At 32.5% G+C, this 19,277-nt stretch overlaps 1 protein-coding gene across 1 annotated transcript in view; it reads right to left on the reverse strand.

Moving 5' to 3' along the window:
• Positions 1–3,957: 3,957 nt before the first annotated feature.
• The window catches only part of otogl (otogelin-like), a 58,759-nt gene continuing 43,439 nt past the window's right edge, over positions 3,958–19,277 (reverse strand). Inside the window, exons 50-57 of the mRNA XM_073850382.1 lie at positions 18,313–18,353; positions 18,135–18,198; positions 17,796–17,974; positions 17,436–17,540; positions 14,287–14,406; positions 14,154–14,199; positions 6,222–6,301; positions 3,958–5,098 (exon numbers count right to left, since the gene is read on the reverse strand). Coding sequence (XP_073706483.1) covers positions 4,898–5,098; positions 6,222–6,301; positions 14,154–14,199; positions 14,287–14,406; positions 17,436–17,540; positions 17,796–17,974; positions 18,135–18,198; positions 18,313–18,353 — 836 coding nt within the window. The 3' untranslated portion in view covers positions 3,958–4,897. The remainder of the gene's footprint in view (positions 5,099–6,221; positions 6,302–14,153; positions 14,200–14,286; positions 14,407–17,435; positions 17,541–17,795; positions 17,975–18,134; positions 18,199–18,312; positions 18,354–19,277) is intronic.

The following is a 19,277-nucleotide window of genomic DNA, read 5'->3' on the forward strand; positions in this document are numbered from 1 at the left end:
TGTTAGTTAGCAATATTCACAGCTAAACGTGGCTAAAAGCGGCTAAAGTAAACATTACGGCTCGTCATCCCAAGGCAGAGCTCATTTGCATTTAAAGGAACATGCAACAGAATAGCTCGCTCTAAAAATAGTGTTTTTTACACTACCATTGAGAAATATAAACCAAAGTATGTTGCAGACTTCTCATTTAGACCCTAAAGAATCATATCAACTTGTGGAAAATGGGCATCCGATGACCCCTTTAAAAACAAAGGTTACAAAAGGGGAATCTCACAGAAGAACCATTATGAACAGTTGTTAAAAGAAACAATTTTTCTTAAAGTGTATTTTGATAATCTAAAGAACCTTTTGTGTAATGTACGTCAAAGGTTCCTTATGGAACCATCAATGCCAGTAAAGAATGTCACACAAAAGTGTGTGAGCACATGTAAGAGGGACTCGGTTTGCTTCTCACCTTGTTTCCCAAAGAAAGTGTGTAAAAATTATCTGTCCGAGTTGGAAAACACTGAAACGCCACCTGCACATGGACAGAAGATGGACTTCTGGAACATGGAAGACTAAAAGCCTGCAAAACAACAAGAGGGAAGAAGAATCTATAGAGTTGAGTGCAGATCAAACACTTTCTATCAAGCTTAATATGACTGCTATCTTTTAAATCAACATGAAATGGCATTCACAAACATCCTCTGCATGTATTGCATTTCTGAGTGATGTGTTTGATGATAAACAATTAAAAAAAGAGACTTGTATTCCAATTACATTACTGTGAGTCACCACTGAATTACTTTTTCAGCCTATGTTTTGCAGGCTGCATTGCCTAAAACAATGACAAAAAGCAGTATTTGGCTAATGATTAACATTATTTCCTGGCCTAGAAAATCGTTTCAGATGTTTAAGTTACTAGAGAGTGATAAATATTTTCTCTTTGGAATAGCATGCATTATTTATAATGGCACAGGAGCATTTATTGAGAAAGCAAACTGTCAATTTTGACGTTTTCTAAAGAACTATTCCAGCTTAGAAAGTTTCTAACAATAACAACATTTCTTACATAACTCTGTAACTCTCAGAAAACCATATATCTTTTTCCTTTGCAGCAATTCATGGCAGATAAATGCATTTTCCTTAACTTAAAGATGATGCAGTTCAATCTAGTTAACAGTTTGAATGAATTATTACCTGAAAGAAGTGCAGAAGTTGCCAAAACAATGCCAGAACTTTGTCCATGGAGCTCCATCCCATAATCCCAGTGTCCATAGACGACACCATGTCCTTAAAGCAAAACACTGAGCTCTTCAGCCCTGCAGCTTGCACTGTAATAACAACCTACACTACAATATTACGGTCAGTCAAACTTCAGCAGCATCCTAAAACAGTCTTTGTGGTCACAAGAGCACTCCGTGGCATCTTAGAGCAAAAAATTTGGCTCCGTTCAGTTTACACAAAAAAATACCCCACATTCCTTGAAGGACACGCCTCCCCTGCCACTCCAGATGCCCATGCCAGCATCTTACAACACTACAAAACCAGACATGGAGGATTCAACCACCTCCCACCGAAAGCAGCTCTGCGTCTCATTCATTCAGATCAGATAGTCTCTCCACCCCATATTTTTCTATTGCTTTCTTTTTTACCTAATCGAAGTAAGCAGGTTGTCAAGCACATGGGAGACAAGTAGGGTCAGTCGTAGAGATGCATTAAAAAATAAGTGGATAAAGAAAATAAAATCCCGCACTAGCACCACACTCCTACATGCATTACATCACTGAGCGTAAAACTCAAAACAATTTATATTAGCTGTCAAGAATAAGTCATTAACACACATTATGTAATGTTTGGAATGTTTCAGAGTCAATACAAGTTGTATACACAGTTCTTGAACTGGCGCAAATGTAAAAGCAAAAAATGTAATAGCTTTTTGTTTAAGAACTTATATTAATGCTATTTGAGCTTTGTAACATTTCTATTCTGGCAGCTTTCGAAGAGTCCATGTTTATATCACCGTGTCAGACTTTTATTGTCAATGCACTGCTGCTTTTACAAATAAAGCAACAATAAGTCAATGTTATTCTCTGTGGAAATGAAGAGTTCACTGTATTGAACTCACAACATTCCTTTACATTCTGATTCAGCAGATGTTCGCGAGGGAGGAGATGAACTTCTCCAACATTTAATTACCTGACTTGAAAGCAAAACACAACTCAGCAGGATATAACTCATGTCATGCGTGGGCTGATTGAGTTAATAAATCACTGCTGATATTAGATCAGGGTGAAGATTCTACACTTCCGGAGATGGATGCCAAAATAGATGCCAATTGTTGTTTTTGTTTTTTGCCTTTTTATTGATTTTGGTCTGTTTTTTTTGTTTTGTTTTTTTAAGTGAAAGGTCTTGAATTACACAAAGGTGAAGCTTTTCTAAATGATTCGTATCTGCTGTATACCACAGATGCCCTAAAGGGACATGGTGGTGGGAAAAAAAAATGTAAGTATATATGTAAAGTATATAGACAAGCAAAATAGCCCAGAATATGAACTTAACCCACTAAAATTGCACATTAAGCATATCTCCCATAAAAAGAAAAGACTTAATTAATGGACTAAGATAGTGGTATAATAGGGCCAAATTTAGTATACAGTTTATTAATAAATTATACATGGAGGAAATCAGATAAGCCCAGAATATGAACAGAAAGCCCTAATTTGTATGTTTTTTTAAACATTTTCCTCCAATATAGAAAATGCGGCTTAATGAAGACGGTGATAAAAACACCAAATATGCTATAGAAATGATTGAAAATATATTCTTTGTACATGCAAGCAGACGGGCCCAAAATATGAGCTGAATTGCATAAGCATTTTCTTCCCCATAGAAAACCACGCTTAACATGGCTAAATATAAGAAGACAGAGAAAAAGCCCAAATTTTATATTTTATTAAACATATACTACACTGTAAAAAGTTTTCACCAGATTCAACTTAAAAACCTAAGTTCAGCAGCTGCTTTAAGATTAAGTTAAATCAGCTTAAAACTACAAGTCATTTTAACTTACTACAATAAAAATGAGTTGAAATAACTTGTGAATTTAAATAACTTAAGTTGATTTAACTTAAAATCTTAAGGCAGCTGCTAAACTTAATTTTTTTAAGTTGAAACTGGTGAAAACTTTTTACAGTGTATGTACAGGCAAGCAACGCAGTAATCCATTAAGCCATGTTTATAATGTTTTTCTATAGCGGAGAAAACATGTGAAAGTGTGTGTTCTGTTTATGGGTTTGTCTGCTTTCCTGTGCGTAATATATTTTATTAATAAACTGTGTAGCAGATTTGGTCTTTTTATGTTATTGTCTTCATCTATTAGCCTACCTTAAGCATTTCTATAATGGTTTTCTATGAGGGAGAAAAAGCTAATGGCTATCTGCTTAATAGTAATGTTATTAATAAGGTTATTAATATTAAAATTGTTATTAGTATTATTGGCTATAGTATGGGCCTCCAATGTCACTTTTTTAGTACATTAAGCCACAGTAGGCATTTTAGAATGTCCCAAAACTGTGCCTTGAACTAAGCACTAACTGTATTTCTTTATACTTGAGTCCAAGTTCAAAATAAAACTTTAAGAACCACTCAGATGTGAACGTACGGAGCTGTATGAACCACTAACTTACAATCTGTAAAGTAAACAGGAAGCGTTTGTCCAAACTCAACTGGTTTTGCAAGAGAATGCAAAAGTTCTAAGAGAGAACGCAAAAAACCCCACCCCACATTTTGTCTACTCACCCCGATTTATTTCCACCACCATGTCTCTTTAGGGGGTCTGTAGTATACTAATCTGTGGCTAATATTAATATTTTTAATAAAATAACTTCAATGATTGATTTGCACAGCGCATATGAAAAAATATAGTTTTTTTGTATTTTTATTTTATTTAAAAAACTGTGACAATAACATGCAGGTTTATAGGTAGTTTACTATATGCTAAACATATTACACTATAGTTCACTTGCAGCAGAAATCATGTTTTTGGCATTATGGCTATAGTATGGTAATTCAAGTTCATCACGTTATGTTTTTTAGAGACATAGAGCACACTGAAAGTGTCAACACAAATAGTGAGTGATGGATGCGCCTGTGAAGCAACTGTGTGGGATTTCTCGTTAAATATCAAATGCCTACTTAAAGGCCTGCTCACATAAAGGACGATAACTTTAACAATAAAGTTCTAAAAACTGTTACAAATTTAAACCTGAACTATAACAATAACTGCAGAGAAACAACATCATTGGAATCACTCGCAGAATGATGAATGATAATGGGAGCCAATCTAGAATCTAGTTTTGAAGAGCTTAGAATTTAAAGTGGCAGATGACAAAACTGCAGCTTGTGCTTAATAATAAGCATAATGCTGAAATGATGCATTGGTGTGGACACTAATATAGTTGTCTTTATCATTATCGTTCTTGGTGTGAACGGGGCTTAAGACTGGCTTGTATATCTTCTCTGTAATTAAAAAATGTAATAAAAATGCATTTTTTGTTAGAAAAAGCACAAAGTTGGCATTTAAATAAGCATTCGGTTAAAAGTTAAGATTGTATAAATGCATTTAAAATGTTAATGGAAAATATTGATTCTAATAATACTCTTCCCCCTGTCATTCCATCATTTAACAAATGTTAATACTAAAATCTAAACAATACACCAATTTAACAGCAGATCACATAAATGTTTGATTAACCTACTGTACTTACAGATAAATTATAGATAAAGACACAGCAGATACAGCAATGGTGTTAGTAGTTTGTGGTTTAACAGATACTGTACTGTGCATGCAGTCGAAGTCGGGCCTGTCTGCATCAAGCTAGAGACCTTAACTTTACTGCACACAGGCCGCGAGGAATCAGTTCCACTGGCATGAGCAGTCCATTGGCTCTTGGTAGTAATAGTCCACCGTTGTGGCATTTCGAGTGCAGTACAGCTGAATGATGCGGTTTTGGAGGCCGTTCTCACGGCAGCACTTGCAGAAACGTGCATGACTGTTAATGTTGAAGTTGAAGATAGTGGCAGATGGACATTTGCCGTCACATGAGTACACAGTCACCTGAGGTAAAAAAATCAAGAAAGATGATGTTAACAATAGACACTCCAGAAGATGAATTACAATTGATTCTATTTATATTCTATTCTATTCTATATGTATTTCATACATAATAGAACAGAACAGAATAGAGAATAGAACTGAACACAAAATACACTTCCAAGATTTTTTATGTTTTTTAAAGAAGTCTCTTCTGCTCACCAAGCCTGCATTTATTTAAACCAAAGTACAGCAAAAACAGTAAATATTTTAAATATTTTTTCTATTTGAAATAACTGTTTACTATTTGAATATATTTTATAATGTAATTTATTCCTGTGATCAAAGATACATTTTTAGCATCATTACTCCAGTCTTCAGTGTCACATGATCCTTTATTCTAATAATTCTTGATCCTTAATTCTAATAATGCTGATTTGCTGTTCAAGAAACATTTTATTATTATTATCAGTATTTAAAACAGTTACAGAGTACATTTTTTTAGGATTCTTTGATGAATAGAAAGATCCAAAAGATCATCATTTATCTGAAATAAAAAGCTTTTGTAACATTATACACTATACTATTCAAAAGCTTGGAGTCAATATAATTTTTGGGGAAAGAAATTATAGAAATTATTACTTTTATTTAGCAAGGATGCTTTAAATTGATCAAAAGTGATGATAAAGACATTTATAATGTTATAAAGATTTCAATTTCAAATAACTGATGTTCTTCTGAACTTTCTATTTATCAAAGGAACCTGAAAAAATTCTAAATTTTTGAGCAGCAAATAAGAAAATCAGAATGATTTCTGAAGGATCATGTGGCTGGAGTAATGATGCCAATAATTCATATTTGAAATCACAGAAATAAATTATATTTTAAAGTATATTCAAATAGAAAGCAATTATTTTAAATAATAAAAATATTTTAAAATGTTACTGTTTTTGCTGTACTTCAGATCAAGTAAACGCAGGCCCATGAAGCTGAAGAGGCTTTTTAAAAAACATTAAAAATCGTATTGTTGACTGATACAACAAAACTAAAATAAAATAGAAAAGAACAGAATAATATAATGTATCACTGTAACAATAAGAATCATAGTTTTCGTAGTGTTCATACTGTAGCGTTCTTTCACACTTACAGGTGCGTTACTTCTACAGTCATCTTTTCTGATGGTGGTCCTGATGGCGACTCTCTTACAGGTTTTACCATCTTCTTTGCCTACACACACACACAGAAACTATGTGACTTACAAATAAACACAAACATGACATTTTTCGTTTAAAGTCAACATGAAACAATATTTGGAATATATATGGAAGAATGCGCACTAAGACCTGAAAGAGTTCACTTCCAGAATACAAAATCCTAATAATTTACCGACCCCATGTCATCCAAGATGTTCATATCTGTCTTTCATTAGTCAAAAAGAAATTAAGGTTTTTGAGGAAAACATTCCAGGATTTGTCTCCATATAGTGGCAGTTTCAATGCAGCTTCAAAGGGCTCTACATGATCCTAGCTGAGGAATAATTGTCTTATCTAGCAAAACGATTGATAATTTTCTCAAAAAAATGAAAATTTTTAAACTTTTTAACCACATACGGTTATACGGCTAAACCTCACGCATTACGTTGAAAAGGTCATAGACAGTAGACATGTAGACAGTACTGACCCAGTATTTACAAAGCAAATGTGCTTTACCCTCTTTAGAAAAAAAAAGATAAAATAACAATGTTGGACGATTTTGAAGTTGGAGGAAAAAATGAGATGGAATTTTTGAACCGGATTACACACACTGTAAAAAAAAAACAATTTGTTGAGTCAACTTAAAATTATTTGTTACCTGGCTGCCTTAAAATTTTAAATTTAGTCAACTCAAAAAAGTTTAGTCAACTTGAAATGTTAAGTTTTACAATGTGACAACTTAAAATTTTCAGTTGAATCAACTCAAATATCTAAGGCAGCAGGGTAACACATATATTTATTATATTTTAAGTTGACTCAACAAATTGTTTTTTTTTTTTTTACAGTGCAGATGAAGAACTAACCGAGCATGACTTTTCCAATGTGATTACAAAATGCACTGCAGATGTGCATGGCAGAGCTAGTGCAAGATGAGCATTTGTGGTTAAAAGTATAGAAATTAAGTAAATGACAGATCATTTCACTAGATAAGACCCTTATTTCTTAGCCATTTGAAGCTGCATTGAAACTGCAATTTAGACATTCAATCCATTGGCTCCCACTATATGGAGAAAAATCCTTGAATGTTTTCCTCTAAAACGTGAAGAAAGAAAGACATGAACATCTTGGATGACATGGGGTGAGTAAATTATCAGGACATTTTTATTCTGGAAGTAACCTCATGTTGACTTTAAACATACTCATACAGGACTTTATAATATATGTGGTATTTTGGGTCATAACATTATTAATAACAAAAACATGTTAGTGCATTTTCACAAGCTTAGAATATTCATCTATGATATGTAGTCAGCTGATGTCTGTTTTTACAGCTAAACCAAGTAGTTTAATCTTTCTAAATGCAGCTATAACAATCACACACACACACACACACACACACACACACACACACACACACACACACACACACACACACACACACATTAACACAGCAGGCTCAGTGACTATTATTGCTGCACCTTGGGGGCTCCACTTTGATTGACATGTTAGTTACCATGGTGACATTTGTCTGACAATGATCGAGTGGCACCATTGAGAATTGAACTTTTCACCCATATGTAATTTTTTGTTCGTATAACAATGATAAAATGAAAGGCATTTAACTCTTTGGAGAGCATCGTGTGAGTGTGATAAATTTCAGGTTCATTAATTTTGACACAGGGATTCTGGAGGTTCAAGCCGAGGACAGGTTTTGAAGATTTATCAGGGGGTTTCAGGAGAAAATAAATCGAGGCTTTACAGCTATGTGTCTGAAATGGAGGGAGTGAGTATTAAAGGAACAGTTCATAAAATGACAATTCTACTCTGTTAATTAATCCTCATGTCATTCCTAGCCAATCCTAAGTTTTTTTTCCCAATACAATGAACGTTCATTATCTCCTTCTAATTATTAAAATAATATACATATTTTTAATGGAAATAAAAGAAATGATTACATTTGTGACCATGGACCATAAAACCAGTCATGAGAGTCAGTTTTTTGAAACTGCGATTTATACATCATATGTGACCCTGGACCACAAAACCAGTCTTAAGTCGCTGGGGTATATTTGTAGCAATAGCCAAAAATACATTGTATGGGTCAAAATTATTGATTTTTCTTTTATGCCGAAAATCATTAGGAAATTGAGTAAAGATCATGTTTCATGAAGACTTTTTGTAAAATTCCTACTATAAATATATCAAAATGTAATTTTTGATTAGTAATATGCATTGTTAAGAACTTAATTTGGACAACTTTAAAGGTGATTTTCTCAATATTTAGATTTTTTTGCACCCTCAGATTCCAGATATTCAAATAGATGTATCTCGACCAAATATTGTCCTATCCTAACAAACCATATATCAATAGAAAGCTTATTTATTGAGCTTTCATATGATGTACACATCTCAGTTTTGTAAAAATGTACCTTATGACTGGTTTTGTGGTCCGGGGTCACATATAAAAGCTGAATAAATAAGCTAATAGGGACAATATTTGGCAGAGATTAAACTATTTAAAAATCTAGAATCTGAGGGTGCAAAAAAAATCAAAATATGCAGAAAATTGCCTTTAAAGTTGTCCAAATTAAGTTCTTAGCAATACATATTACTATTTTAAAAATTAAGTTTTACATATTTACAGTAGGATATGTACAAAATATCTTCATGAAAAATGATCTTTACTTAATATCCTAATGATTTTTGGAATAAAAGAAAAAATTTAAATTTTGACCCAAACAATGTATTCTTGGCTATTGCTACAAATAAACCTGTGTTACTTAAGACTGGTTTTGTGGTCCAGGGTCACATTTTAGCACAATGAGACTAAGTAAAATTAAGGGGAAAAATGGAAACATATTTTTTAATAAGAAAATATAATAAAATAAAAAAGAAATATATTTTAGAAAAATATATATATATATATTTGCAGCCAAAGTAAGAACATTTTTCAAAACTATAAATGTAGTTTTCCACATGAAAAAGGCTGAGTAAGTAATGGCAGAATTTCTATTACAGGCCAAATGTCTCACACACTAAATCAATCGGTTCACTCAAGCTAAAAGAAAATAATGGCAAAACTGAAAGAGATAAAGTGTAAAATATTTTCTTCAAAACACACACAATGTTATGAGACACAGATAAAGGTGATTCAGTAGATGAGTGAGTACCTGTATCACAGTTAGTACTAGCAGTGGGTGTTACTGGACTAACGGAAAAAGGCAACAAACCAAGTCCAGCACCTGAGAAACACACAGGGGCAGGTTCACAAACTCACAAATCGATAACAATCGATGGTTGAAGTCGCTCGTAAAGCTTCCAGCACGCAGCACAAACACAAGAGCCCCCAAACCAATGCGAACACACACACAAACCTGCGCCCTCAAGCATAAAAAAGATGCACAGACCCACCGCTTACACAAAAAATACCAGTTTGTTGGAAGCAAATACAGCACATGCCAGACATGATGAGTTTTTCCTCAAAATCACCTTCTGAATCCCGCATGCCATGCCAATATAATCAAGACCACTGGTTCTTATCCAAAAGTGTATTAAGAACAGATTCATGCAGCATTTTCCAATATGCTTTCCTTGGTTTATAAGTAATGCAAAAAATACATACACTACCATTCAAAAGTTTGGGGATCAGTAAGATATATATATATATATATATATATACACACACACATACACACAGATTTATTGACCAAGGATGCATTACATTTATCAAAAGTAATAGTAAAGACATTTATACTGTAACAAAAAATTTCAATTAAAAATAAATGCTGTTTTTCAACTTTCCATTATTCAAAGCATCCTGATGTGTCACAATTTCAATATATTAAAAGCACAACAGTTTTCAACACTGATAATATTAATAAATGTTTCTTGAGCAGCAAATCATCATATTAGAATGATTTCTGAAATATCTTGTGACACTGAAGTCTATTTTACTGCATTTTTTTGATCAAATAAATTCAGCATAATAAGAGATGTTTACTGACCCCAAATTTTAAACAGCAAAGTGTAAATTACTATATATAAAAAACTGTCAATATTTGTTATTATTAGTGATAAACCAATATATTGATCTACTTAGGCTTATGCTTTAATAAAATGCAACCCAAGCCAATAAATGAGCAAATACCTAGATAAGATTGAGAATTGTTTTTGTGCATTTCAATTAAATATTGTGCAAAATTCACAGTTGAGGTCAAACGTTTACATAGGCCTTGCAGAATCTACAAAATGTTAATTATTTTACCAAAATAAGAGGAATCATGAGTTTCAAATCAAATCAAAGTTTACATACACTTGATTGTTAATACTGTGCTGTTACCTGAATGATCCACAGCTGTTTTCTTTTTGTTTTGTTTGTTTAGTGATAGTTGTTCATGAGTCCCATGTTTGTCCTGAACAGTTAAACTGCCTGCTGTTCTTCAGAAAAATCCCTCAGGTCCCACAGATTCTTTGGTTTTTCAGCATTTTTGTGTATTTGAACTCTTTCCAAAAATGACTGTGTGATTTTGAGATCCATATTTTTATACTGAGGACAACTGAGAGACTCAGAGATGGGGTTGTAAACTTTTGAACAGAATGAACAGAGGTGTACATTTTTCGGTAACACTTTAGAATACTGTATCTTACTTACTGCAGAACTAATAAGGAATTATTGAAGAACTAACAGCTAACTATTCATTAACACTTGACTCATTACTGTTAACTACTAAGGAAGATGTGTTAACTAATCAGTATGTAATACAATTTTGAGAATGTGTTAAGTAACAGGTAGCTAATCAATAACTAATGTATTCTGTCATACCTCCTGAAGAACTACTATTAATTATCTAGTAGTTATGGTTCAAAAACATAACTATGTAATAACTACTACAGAACAGTTATATGCAAATAGTCACCATAATAATCGGGCTGTGGCCCACAAATCAAGTACTTGAGTAAAATTACAGATACCACAATAAAATATTACTCCAGTTATTAGTTATTAATATTAGTCCAATTATAAATAGGCCTATTCATTTTCAAAACTACTTGAGTAAAAGGACAACTACAGTAGTAACTTTGTTACGGTCTACTACTATTATTAGCCTATAATGAAAATGAAATATACTCTTGTGAAATTATCTGATAATTGTTTATTAATTACTAAAGGGTTCACTATAATTTTACTTTAGAACAGGCCTATTGTTGCAGGTTTGAAATAAGTCTTGCAGAATTATTTGATAATTATTTATTAATTACTAATGAGTTCCCATTGTTTTCACTTTAGAATACTGTTTCAGGTTCTAAGTAATTCCTGCGTAATTATCTGATAATTTTTCATTAATTACTTAAGGGTTGACTATATTTGCGCTTAAGAACAGGTCTACTGTTGCAGGTTTGAAATGAGTCTTGCAGAACTATTTGATAATTATTCATTAATTACTAATGAGTTCCCTTTGTTTTCACTTTAGAATACTGTTTCAGGTTCTAAGTAATTCCTGCGTAATTATCTGATAATTTTTCATTAATTACTTAAGGGTTGACTATATTTGCGCTTAAGAACAGGTCTATTGTTGCAGGTTTGAAATGAGTCTTGCAGAACTATTTGATAATTATTTATTAATTACTAATGAGTTCCCTTTGTTTTCACTTTAGAATACTGTTTCAGGTTCTAAATAATTCTTGCAGAATTATCTAATAATCCTTTATTAATTACTAATGGGTTCCCAATATTTTCCTTTTAGAATAGGCCTATTGTTTCAGGTTTGAAATACGTCCTGCAGAATTATTTGATCATTCTTTTGACAATTCTAATTCTATTTACTAATGGGTAACCTGTATTTTTACTTTCGCTCAGTCCTGGCCTTACATACAGGAACTGAATTAGTATGATATATGCTGAGGACACACAGTACTTTATACAAAATATAAAAACTACAGTTATCGCATGGCACTGGAGTGGTAGTTGGGTTCCTATCAGAAGCTAAGTGAATTTCTTACAAAACATTCACAAGACAATTCAATACACAGGCAAAACCTGTGAAGTTTATTCCATTTATTAATATTGCATTTGCATACTACTACTACTGCTAATAACATTTATATATGAAAGGGTCACAACTCAGTTTAGTTGTGTATGACTGTTCATTAGTAGTTACTTCATAGTTATTTTTCTTGAACCTTAACTACTAGATAATTAATAGTAGTTCTTCAGGAGGTATGACAGAATACATTAGTTATTGATTAGCTACCTGTTACTTAACACATTCTCAAAATTGTATTACATACTGATTAGTTAACACATCTTCCTTAGTAGTTAACAGTAATGAGTCAAGTGTTAATGAATAGTTAGCTGTTAGTTCTTCAATAATTCCTTATTAGTTCTGCAGTAAGTAAGATACAGTATTCTAAAGTGTTACCCATTTTTCTTATTTTGCCTAAATATATATTTTTTATTTAGTACTGCCCTTCAGAAGCTACAGAAGATACTAACCTATTTCCCAGAAGACAAAATAAGTTAAAATTACCCTGACCTTCAAACTCAAAAAGTTTCTCCCCCAGCTCTTAATGCATCGTGTTTCCTTCTGAAGCATCGGTGAACATTTGAACCTTCTTTAATAGTTGCATATGATTCCCTCAGTGTGAAAAGATGGATCTCAAAATTACACAGTCATTGCTAGAAAGGGTTCAAATAAACAAAAATGCTGAAAAACCAAAGAATTTGTGGGACCTGAAGGATTTTTCTGAAGAACAGCGGACAGTTTAACTGTTCAGGACAAACAAGGGACTTATGAACAACTATCAACAAACAAACAACAACAAAAAACAGCTGTGGATCATTCAGGTAACAACACAGTATTAAGAATCAAGTGTATGTAAACTTTTGAACTGGGATATTTGTATAAATTCAACTATTATTTTCTCTTGCAGACTGTATGATCCCTCTTATTTTGGTAAAATAATTATCATTTTGCAGATTCTCAACTGTAGGGTTCCCATACCTTTTAACCTAATTATTCCTGTGACTTTTCAATGATTTTGAGTTATTAAAGACAACTGGCTAAAGACAAATTCACTCAATAAATTTCAAACCTATTCAATATTTTAAAACTAAACACAAGCAGAATTTCATACTGATTATGATAATGTTCATTAAATGTATTCATTTCAATGACTTTAATAGACCTAGATATAAAACTTTAAAATTCCTTGACATTACAAAACTGTAAGAATCAGATTTTACATAAATATAATTTAATGTAATTGAGCTGATAAAAAAACTGAACCACGGGCCACTAAAAAAACACATATTGGTAACTCAAACACTGTACTTTACTGTACATGCAGATTTTGATTGCTTTTATAATGTTGTTTTCATTCAAGCTGTGCTAAAGTTATCAATCTGAACATGTTTACACTGTACATAAAGCACCAAGCTTTGACAAGAGATAGTTAAAATAACCACAAACACCAATCCCACAGCACAAAATCCAGCCTAAGCCACAGATTACACAAAAGCCAAAAAACGGTTAAGAACGCATAGAGAGGAGAACCATAAAGCAATCTGGCTTTCATCAGTATTTCATCACAAAAAAACTCTGTAAGCACTTTGTTATGTGCTGAAACCTATACATTTCTTCCTTTTTCATGGTGTGTACAGAGAATTGAAAACAAGGAAAAGCACATGAAACTGGATTGAAACTGAAAGAAAAGATTGAAAGAGGCCCGTTAGATCTGTACAGCAGCGTTCATTTTTCCCCGGGACAACAGGGAGCATCTAACCACAACACAACCAGCAGCTAGTAAAGCCCAGCACTGCTTTTCCTTCTCCAAATAGCCCCCAGCATTCCCAGAAAGCACAGCCAGCAACAGACACACATACTTACATGTCTTACAACAACCGTCCACATATGTCTGAACTACGCCTCCATTCTATAACAAAGCAAACACAGAGGTCAGAAGATCAACAACACAAACTGTTAGAGAAAAGCTAAAGGAATGCATTGATTTTAGTCAGACCTGAATACATTCTGTGTCATTGAAAGGAGGACAGACAACTCCAGAGGCCAGGACTACTGCGCCCACCGCAGTCTCCATACAGTCAAAGCGTGTGCAGTTCGCCACCCATGAGCTTCCTGCCTGCAAACCATATCAAAATACACTATCAGGTTAATGCATTTGAGGCTCAGGCTTTTTGTATTTCATGAGAACAATGGTGTGGTTTTGTGTGTGCTTTTGACCTACAGTAGCAATACTTTTGTAGATACATTTGCTGAAAAATGCCTCCAGAAAATCTGACAAAACATCCATTTGTGCACATCCTCAAAGGGGAAAATGCTCAATGAATAATGCAGAAAGTTTCTTTCAAGGGCAAGTTTAGGATTGCATTAACCTGTTACAGCCTACTGGATCATATTTAATATGTAAAATTGGTAACACTTTATAATAACTATCCTACTATAAATGACTTGTTAAATAACAGTTAATAGTTTGTTAATTATTTATAACTGTGCCTTATAGATAGCCGATAGATACTCACAAGCTGTTAGTTAACAAGTTATAAATGACTTGTTAACTGCATTTTAATGATTTATAACTATACCTAATAAATTAGTAATAGATCATGAACAAGCTGTTAGTAAATTACTTACTAAAGACGTTATTCTAAAGTTGCAACTATCCTTTTTTTTAACTGTTAGTCATGGGTTTGTATTCTGTTGTATACTGCTGTTCTGCCATATGATGGCTCAGTATGTGTGTTTCTGTACATTAAACACAATGTTCAACATTACATCTGTGGAATTTCTTTGGTAAAATACAGTACACAGAAAAGCCTATGGGTGGAACAAGGTTGAGGTACAAAAATTGTGTATTTTAAATATCCCATCAAATTTCTATAGCTTGAACTTGTTCCATCCATTTGCTATTCTACAAAGTTTCACTGGTATTAGTAGATGGTTAACAAACTATGAACAACTGATCTGTAAAGTGTGAGTTAATGTATTAGTTAAGTGTTAGTTATTAGCTTATGTATGTTAGTGGGACGTTATTCTAAAGTTGCAACTATTCTTCATTTATTAACTGTTAGTAAATGAGGAATAGTTGCAACTTTAGAATAACGTGTAAATACAGCCTTAATGAGCATGAGACTCCATTAAAAACATTACAAATCTTACTGATTGCAAACTTTTAGTTTAGTAAGTAATTTACTAACAGCTTGTTCATGATCTATTATTAATTTATTAGGTATAGTTATAAATCATTAAAATACAGTTAACAAGTCATTTATAACTTGTTAACTAACAGCTTGTAAGTTATCTATTGGCTATCTATAAGGCACAGTTATAAATAATTAACAAACTATTAACTGTTATTTAACAAGTCATTTATAACCCATTAACTAACAGTTTATTAATGATCTATTAACTAGTTATAACGGATAGTTATTATAAAGTGTTACCGTAAAATTCTATGGACTCTAAAATATCAACATAATCAAAATCTGTATATTGTATACTTTTATTAGCAAGTAGGAGCTTTAGTATTATTGTTAATACATTCCCTTCAGATGTTCAGATGAACACTTACTGGACTGAAGCAAATGAACTTTTCGGATAAATTATGTTTAAAAAACAAATTACATGTAAGGCTTTTGAGGAATGTTTATTTGCACATCTGTCAATTACCATTGTGTATTATATGGCCATAAAACTAAGCATTTAAATATTATTCTCTTACTATTATATTATAATATTGAAAGATATAGAGTGACAACTATCATTCACAGTGCCTTTCAAAAGTTTTGAATGAGTAAGATTTGTTTTTTGAAGAATTTTCTTATGATCATCAAAAAACTAATTTAGTGAAATATTATTGCAATAAAAAAAAAGTTTTCTATTTTAATATTATTTAAAATATCATTTACCCATACATTTTCAGCATCACTACTCAAGTCCTCAGTGTCACAAGATCCTTGGGAAATAATTTTAATATGCTTAATGTTGGAAACAGTTGTGCTGTATTTTTTGGGACCTGTGAAACTTTTTTCACAATACTTTTTTATTCAAAATTTAATTCAGAAGTTTTGTGTCACAATATACACTACTATTCAGAAGTTTGCCGTCAGTAATTTTTGTTTCTTTTTTTAAAGCAAGGATCTGTTAAATGGGTAAAAAGTGACAGTATAGACTTATATTGTTAGAAAAGATTTCTATTTTGGATAAATGCTGTTCTTTTTTAACTTTTTATTCAATAAAGACTTAAAAAAAATTAAGCAGCACAACAGTTTCAATGATGATAATAAATCAGCATATTAGATTAATTTCTCAAAGATCATGTGACACTGAAGACTGCACTGCAAAAAAGCATTTTTTTGTCTTGTTTCCAGCCAAAATATTTAAAAATTCTTAAATCAAGAAGGATTTTCTGGACGAGTAAAAATTATTGTCTTCTTTTCAGAAAAACAAGCTTGAAACAAGTTTGAAATAAGATTTTTTTTCTTACCCCTCTTGGCAGATTAGTGTGTTGTTCTAAGCAAAAACTCACTTAATTTTGACTTATTTTCTGAAACAAGACAATAATTTTTACTTGTCTAGAATTTTTAGATATTTGGGTTGGAAACAAGACAAAAAAATATTATTTTAAAGTATATTAAAATGGGAAACCAACATTATAAATTGCAATTATATTTCACAATATTGCTGTTTTTTCTGTATTTGTGATCAAATAAATACAGCCTTAATGAGCATGAGACTCCATTAAAAACATTAAAAATCTTACTGATTGCAAACTTTTGCACAGTAGTGTATATGACATTTTTTACATTAGTCTGATATACTCATATAAAGATCTCACTGGTTCACAAGCTATTAAAATGTCATCTTATTTTTTGGTCATATGAATATCAGCAACTAAATTGCAAATTTTTGCTCCTGAATAAAATTAAAGTGTTTCCTCCACAAGAATGAGCCCAATAATCTCCAAAATCATATTATATGAGCCATAAAAGCCTGAAGTATCAAATATGCTACTCAACAAAAACAGATTTATTCTGACATTTTCCCTAAAGGGTCAATAAACTGTTCCATTTCAAAAATACATATTTTTCTATTTCATATGTCAGGCTTTACAAGGTTAACAAAAAGTACCAGACAGTGAGTGCAGATTACCATAAATATTTCTGTAGTCCCGTTTTCACTGGGATATGAGCATGAGCTGTTTTTGCAGGAGCCACAGCACACATGTGGATCAGACGATGGGACGTAAACCTGATGCTACAGGAATAAAAATATAAAACAAAATATACAACTAAAAACTGAATGAAAAATTCACATGATATTGGGAAAATTATGTTATAATGGGGCATAATCGACACTTCTGAAGCCAAAACCTTCTATAATTAAATTTTACATGACATAGTCTTCCACTGTCTCTCTATGACATCTATATGTAGATCACCTCTGTTATGACTGACTAATTCAAGTCTATATTTTTACATTGAAAATTTTTTTTTTCTTTATATGACTTACAGGTTCACACTTCTCAGAGCAGTTGGCAGTGGTGACCTCCATAGCGTAAAACCCAGTGCTGGGGTCTTTATGTGTGAGGCACTGAACGGTGTAACACAGTTCCCCCTCAAAGTATTGCACCATAGACTGGCCCGGGTTCAATATAGTCACACCCTGAAACAGACACACTTCTGCCTTCTCTACACACACACACACACACACACACACACACACACACACACACACACACACACACACACACACACACACACACACACACAGAGAGAGATACATAAACACGTTTCAGTTTCATTGAACAGTGTGGCATTTTGAGAGTGTGAGTGTTTGTTTGAGTCTTACTGCAGTGATACAGTGGGCATCCACACGGGCCACCGGGGTCTGGTTCCTCTACTCTCACTTCACCCTTTAACACAAAGGTCACGGTATAATACGGTGGTTACAAGAGAATTCACTAGGGCAACAAAATGCACTATATACACAGTATTCACTTAAACAAAATGCATTTTAGAACACTCACCGCAGTGCAGACAGGAAGTGTAATGTTGTTACACTGACATTCTAAAAAGAACAAATGTTACAATTGTAACTGTGTGTACAGTAATACTATGGTAATGTGATAACATTAGATGGAACTTTGATTCAAAAACTTCCGTTCAAAAGTTTGGGGTGGGTAAAATTTTTTAATTTTTTGATAGCTCTTTTGCTCTGCATATATTTGATCAAAAATAAAGTACATTTACATTTATTCATTTAGCAGTTGCTTTTATCCAAAGAGACTTACAACTGGGAAGAGTAGTAGATACAGTAATATTGTGAAATATTGTTACTGTTTTTGATTATTAATATATTTAAATTTAATTGATTCTTTCACCCCCAGACTCATAATGCATTGTGTTTCCTTCTGGAGCATCAGTGAGCATTTGAACTTTCTGTAATAGTTGCATATGAGTTCCTCAGTTGTCCTCAGTGTAAAAAGGTGGATCTCAAAATTATACAGTCATTGTTGGAAAGCGTTTCAAAATAACTAAAACAAATCTAAGAATTTGTGAGACCTGAAAGATTTTTCTGAAGAACTTTTCAGGAAATCTAACATGCTGATTTGCTAAAATGTTGAAAACAGTTGTGCTTTCAGGATACTTTAATGTTCAGAAGGTTTATGAAAAGAATAGAAATTTGATTCATTTTGTAACATTACAAATGTCTTTATTGTCACTTTTGAATAATTTATGTATCCTTGCTAAATAATAATATTAATTCCTTAAAAAAAACAGACTCCAACATTTTAAACGATAGTGTACTGATTATCATGCAATTTATACTGTACTCATGTCCAAAACACATGGCGATAGCACTGTACTTTTTAGTGTAATATTTCTGTATTTGTGTTTTAGTTTAGCTTTATTTAGGAGAGAACTGTTGAAAAAATGTCAACAGAAATGTTCTAAATCTACAAAAAAATAAATAAACAACCACAAAATGGAT

This window comes from Garra rufa, chromosome 11 (assembly GCF_049309525.1).
Source record: "Garra rufa chromosome 11, GarRuf1.0, whole genome shotgun sequence".
Taxonomy (NCBI): domain Eukaryota; kingdom Metazoa; phylum Chordata; class Actinopteri; order Cypriniformes; family Cyprinidae; genus Garra; species Garra rufa.